At 37.3% G+C, this 6,368-nt stretch overlaps 1 protein-coding gene across 1 annotated transcript in view; it reads right to left on the bottom strand.

Moving 5' to 3' along the window:
* The window catches only part of ank2a (ankyrin 2a, neuronal), a gene marked incomplete in the record, with an annotated part of 55,038 nt that overhangs the window by 3,025 nt on the left and 45,645 nt on the right, over positions 1-6,368 (bottom strand). Inside the window, 3 exon segments of the mRNA XM_014026893.1 lie at positions 938-1,021; positions 1,375-1,464; positions 1,881-3,506. Coding sequence (XP_013882347.1) covers positions 938-1,021; positions 1,375-1,464; positions 1,881-3,506 — 1,800 coding nt within the window.

Here is a 6,368-nt window from a genome sequence, read left to right as displayed (position 1 = left end):
ATGTAGAGTAAAACAATAAAATAAACTCGGTGGACTAATTTGGCATGATGTCCTGAGACGTTGCAGCTGATAGGAGTCAAAAAACAGACCGGGGGAAAGCCCTGACGCCCCTATAGATAAATGTGTTAAATGAGTGTAGGAAAATATGAGCACCAAGCAACAACCCTAGGTTCTCCCCTGAGAAACAGACCAAAACTATTTGTGCAACCCTGCTTATAAGCACTGCCTCCACATGGACAAACATGTTAGTCACATGCAAAAGAAGGTCATTGCCTAACAATAGGCTTGATTAGCTCTATTCATAGAGGGTCATGTGCCCCATCACCTGACTTATTGGTTTGGATGCTTCGGCTGTGGTTATTTGGTGTTTTGTTATATGTATGTAGTGAGTGCAAGCGGGGTTCAACATCCCCTTGTTTTTGTCTCTCTTTCCCTATTTGTGTTGGGTATCGTTGGGGCCCTGATTCACACCTTTTTACTCACAGGGGGCTGAATCATACTTGCAATAACAGAGGAGAGACGAAACATTTCACTAAAGAAGAACCCATCCAGAGGACCTACTTATTTTTTCTTTTTGATTTTTTCTACCTGGATTACTGAGATGCATCAGGACATAGTATCTGATCTGTTCTGAAAAACTAATTTAATGCTCTGGACAGCACACACACCTCTGTGTTGTCTCCCTCACTCTTTACAATGGTCCGTTTCACCACTTTGGAGTACCCGCCTCCGTCCGACCCCTGAGGACCTCCTTCTGCTGACATATCTTCACGCTCATTACCATCCGCTGAAATACACTTACGGATAACTTTTCGTGTAACCTGTGCAAGACAAAAACATGTTCGCATATTATTTAGACATGTAATGTATGTTGTTAATTATAGTTTCTAGAGAGAAATTTGGATTTGTTTTAAAAGCATATACAGTTTAGCTTTACCCTTTTGACAACTATGTGTCCATTTTCATCTCTGTATCTCTCCTCAGTCACTGACTGATTAGGGAGGTCGAGCATTTCATCAGCCTGTATAAAAAATAAAAATAGAAGGAACAATAATGAGAAATGACCATTTGAGTTAAGATGTTCATGTGTTTTATACACTGCATCACATGTTAGAGTGAAAACACCACACAAAACATTACACTGTTTATTTGTCATGGAAAAAGGGAGTTTGGGGAAACGGCAAAACAACTTTAAGGGTCATGTTGTGAAATAAATCAGCAAAGACATGCTCACAGCATCATAAAAACACCTCCGCCAGCTTCAGCCATCTCTGCATCTAAATGTTCGGTTATGTCCTAAAACATACATTTTCACTCCAACTTTATTAGACCTTGTTTAAACCAGAACACCATCAGCCGTGCTACGTTCAATACCTTAATGACAATTCTCCTTCGTATTACTCTGGTGGTCAAAAACTCATCATCTGAACTTTCTGATAATGATCCAAGCTCTTTGGCGATCTCCTGACCAACACAAACTCATTCAGACATATGTGACATATATGAATGGTATGTTGGTAGCAAAGCAAAGCGTTGAACAGGGTGAAATGCTGAACTTTCCAGTACATCAGATGTACACTGGAAAGTACAACATGGCAGTCTGTAACTTGAAAAAGCATTTAGAAACAAAATGACATTTGAAAAACAAAAGGCGTGTTGCTCATATCATCCACGGGTACTGTGAAATGCAAGCAGCAAAGTGACATGCTCAGTATGGGTTGGTTAAAATCTTGAAAAAAGAAGGGTTATAACAAGATATGGATCTGATTCAATTGGGCAAAGGGTTAGCATCATTCTTTTTTGAAGCAAAAATATTGTGTTAGTGCTCAGCTCTGAAGGATAAAAAATAACTTGCAGGATTTTACAAAGTCTCGTCTTACCCTCCTGAAAGATTTAACAGTTTCATGTGTTCCAGGAAGTTGTGAAGTGCTACACATGGTGAATTCTTCTTCTGATGTCTCTGAGTAATGCTGCGATTCTTCACTCTCTTCTTGTACAGGACGATGAGACTCAAGAAGTAAAGGAGCATCTTCATAATCCTCACTTCCAGAAGACAACAGTACTTTCTGATTTGACTTTTCCTTTGCTCCGAGGTGGCTGCGCTGATCCTGGGCCTGACTTGAACTGGTGGTTGTCTCGGGTCCATTAAGCTCAGGCTCGAAGAAATCAGACATTCCTTGTTTGCAGTCAAAGTAAGGCTCTGGGTCAGAATATTCTAAATCTGGACTGTCTGCTCCATTCTGTCTTGCCCCTAAAGGTGTGTGGACGTCTGACTCAGAGGTCGTTCCTGCACCCCTAAGCGGGATGCCATACTCCTCATCAGAAGCTGATGAAGTCAGATCACTTTTTAGCTGAGAGGCAACACACTGGTCGTCAACTGGAGTCAGTTTCTCTTCAGAATACTGTTTACAGAACTGTGGTCTATCTTTATCTGATGAGTTCTCCAAACTCTGAGAGGAGTGGTATGGTATCAACTCTTCGAAGCTGAGATGTTTTGCAGATTCAACTATCTCAGGAGTGAAGCCAGACACAGACTGAGAGGAAATTGTCTCAGTGAAGGTTTTGCTGTTTAGAAGTTGATCTTGGTTGTTCTCTCTAGATGTTTCTTCAGTCATATCCATTGAGTCATCCAGTTGTGAGGATAAACATGGTTCCTTTTGGTCTACATGAGTGCTACTTGTAAAATCTTCCCCACAAGGAGTTGCCTGCTTTGTCTCATGTGTGTCAGATACTAAAAGAAATGTTTCAGCACTAATCTCAGCCTTTGCGTAGGACTGGATCATGCCAGAGTTTTGTGATGTTTCCTTTTCTTCAGTTAATGTCTGAGAAGTTTTAGGGACTGAAAAAGATTCAGTAGGGCTCATGATGCTTACATAACTTTTTTTATGGCTATCAAGGTTTGACTCCAATGTTCTTGTTACGTCAGGAGTGCCTTCTATATTCGACCAGCTGACCCGGGTGCTGCTATCACAGTTTTCTGTAGGAGACTGATCTTCCGGTGAAAGTTCATCATACATATATGCTTTCTCATCTTCAGAGCTCTCACTGGAGGACTCTGACAGAGGTGAGTCAAGTGTCTCTGGTCTAAACTTGAGTTTCATCTCCTTCAGATCTGTCAGAAGTTGGTCCAGCTCGGGAGAACCAGATCCTGGTGGTGGTGGAGTGGAGTTTGAATAATTTCTGGAGAGGACACTTGAACCTTCTTCTAGTTCTGGAACCATATCATGGCATTCAGTCATTTCAGAGCTCTCATTTTGCTCGGGTAATGTGAGTTTTTCCTGTTTTGCCTGTGGTGAACCCCTTTGATGTCTCAAACTGAAGTCACATTGTGTGGTAATTGGGTCCAAGGTAGCTGGAACAATTAGTTTTAGTTTTGCAGAGGAAAGTTTGTTTAAATCTTGTGCCATGACTGGTGTCTCAGTTTGAAAGCCCTGACTTTGTCCTAAATCAACATTTTTCTCTTGTGAGGATTGTGAAAGATTTGTCTTGAATGACGCAGATGACATCTGAAAAAAAAAAACAATGATACAATGGAGTGGGGAAAAAATGCAAATAAACATAACTCATGGTGTCTTTGATGATAACATGAAGAATTAAATGAAACATGCTTTTGCCATGAAAACAATCAATGTTTTAAAGACAAGAACATTGTGTTTTAAAAATTATTTGAAGCCCACATGCACATTTCAGGACTATTAGGACATTATTAAAATATTAAGGTAGTTGACAAAGGAATGAAATAATGAAAAGTCTTGATTTCACTGTTGAGAAAATCAGGTGGCTTAGTTTGCCTTTGAGGACTTTTTGCTGACATGTTTGGGTCCGCTTAGACTGTTGAGGCCAAAAATAGCAAATTTAACTGGTAATATTATTTTTTCTTCAGCTTTAAATTCTTGACTCCATTGTTTATTAACAAACAACCAACAACATTAATGACAAGCCAACCAGAGGTCACAGAATTCTTTTGACCAACAACACTTTTCAGGAAGAAAAAGTAAACTAAGAAGGGAAAACACTTCTAAAGGGCATTTAGCCTTTGATGGGATCTCTATTCTGATGGAGGTGGTAGGTGACGGCAAGGTGGTATATTTCTAAATGATAAAGAGGCTCTGATTCAAATGAAATGTAACATGCACCATATGTAATATTTTGCACCAACATTTTAAACAGGACACCTGATAAAATTCTAAAATACAGTAAAAAAGAATGACGTTAAATCTTTCTAAGTTAGTGTTATTGACCTGTAAGTTTAAGTGAAACTCACATAACCGATACAGCTTGTAATGTTGGGTCCCCAACAAGGATTTAGCAGCTCAAATGGAACAGGGAGTATTTTATGCAGATAAACTATTAAATCATCACATTTAATTTGGCAACTAACTGGAACATAGCTAATAAACACATTTTTTATCTGTAAAAATATGTCTGGATAACTGTTTGTTTAAAAATAATGTGACAATGTGCCTTACAAACAGGAGCGACCAAGACAAGCAGCACATCATACTTCTATCTGTGGGAAATGTAAACTTTTGTGGAGTGCTATGTAACTAGATACATTGATTATTTACTAAAGACAAAGCTGAATAATTAGGCGCACATCACTAAAATAGGGTCATGATGATGTCCATTAGTTTGGCTGCACAGGTGGCTCTTGTCTGCTTTAATGCCAACATGCAACAGCAAGACAGTAAAGCCTTTGTTTGTTAGATGCCTGGAAAGAACCTGTAACAATCACACCTTCTACAGTACTGTGAAAAAGAATTTTAACAGCTTCAATTTTGTTTCACTTTGCTACCAAAGTGCCAAACTTTGTTTTAAAGTGGTTTTGCTCAACAGTGGTCCAGACTTCCTGAAAGGCTTTAAAAGGTTTCATTTAGACATATTTTTTTCTCACTTTTTTATCAGTTATAGAATAAAAAAAATCAGAAAATATTTTTTGAAAGATCTACAGAAAGCTTAAGGAATTATTGCTAAAGACTATTTAAAAAAAACCAGTATGGCTCATTGTAAACAAAATTTAATGCATAAATGATCCTTCCATCCTTTAGCTGCTCCCTTCTGAAGGGATTGCCACAGTGAGTGGACTTGTACAGAAGATTTAACAAATGTTTTATGCTGGATGCCCTTCCTGTTGCAACCTGGGCTCAAACCTGTTTTGTGACTCAGGACTTTTGCACAGTACTGTATGTTGCCATGTTCTTTGAAAGCTTTGAAGCCAACACTGCACTCATGAACAAGAAAGAGCTTGTGCTGTCTTACCGACACCAAGGGATCGTTTTGTTGTCCATGAACATGGATTTTCTTCAGTGAAAAGGTATTGGACAGTTGTCATCTTTATTGAAAATTTGGCACTGTCCATTTCTAGTTCATATCCCAATGTCTTTTTTCTGAAATATTTCATTTCATATAGTAGTTTTGTACAGCATGTTTAACTAAACAGCATAGGAAAACTATAATTTGCTTTTTCTGCATGGTTTGTGACTCAACTCACTAAAAATGTGATCACTAAAGTGTGCTTTCATCTGATTTATTATTAAACTATGTCTGTCTAAGAAGTTAAATAATAATAAAAAAACTACTCAGTGTTTGAGAAATGAGCTATGGACCCTTTTTTAGCTGAGTCATTTGGTGCCATCAGTTTCAGAATACATACTTTTGTGAGTGTTTTACAATCATAACAAGGTTTTCTCTAAAGGTGACTAGCCTGTTAAAAACAAGAATAAATATTTGCCACAAGTTTAAAAGAACAGACTTACTTTTTCATCTAGAACACATAAAATACAATTTAATAACTGCCTCCTAAAAGACAATGTCTGATAGAGCTGCAACACCAATTTAACACTTCAAATAACTAATGCCAAAAAGAACACAAACTAAACTATTTATCCCAAATCTACTTCTTCAGTAACATTTTTTTCAATCCGAAATCTAAAACAATTGTCAATTATATATATATATATATATATATATATGATAATATTGTGTTTGTGATCACAAACTTGTTTAAATGTTTCAAGCAGGTCAATTCTTGAGTTATTCTGCTTTGTTGTTCAAAGATTATATGCAAAGATTTATTATTATTATTAATATCAGAGTTGGTCATAATAAGGATGCATTTCCTTTAGAAAATCTTGTTTGGTTTAAGAATTGAACAGTGTCAAAATGTAATAATTTTCTGTCCTAAGCTCTTGGAGAAGGAGATCAGCTTGTAAGTTTGTGTTTTCCAAGGTAAACACTAAATAAACATCTGCATCCTGGAACTAGGTAAAAATTTTCATTTGTTATTTTGACACATATTTTCCACACAACCTAAATTTAGAATGAAAAGGTTGAGTTAAAAATGATGTTTTTGTGTCTACATATTATAC

Source organism: Austrofundulus limnaeus, unplaced genomic scaffold, assembly GCF_001266775.1.
Source record: "Austrofundulus limnaeus strain Quisiro unplaced genomic scaffold, Austrofundulus_limnaeus-1.0 Scaffold598, whole genome shotgun sequence".
In the NCBI taxonomy this organism is placed as follows: domain Eukaryota; kingdom Metazoa; phylum Chordata; class Actinopteri; order Cyprinodontiformes; family Rivulidae; genus Austrofundulus; species Austrofundulus limnaeus.
Note: the sequence above shows the minus strand (reverse complement) of the source record. Positions and strands in the feature narration are given on the sequence as shown.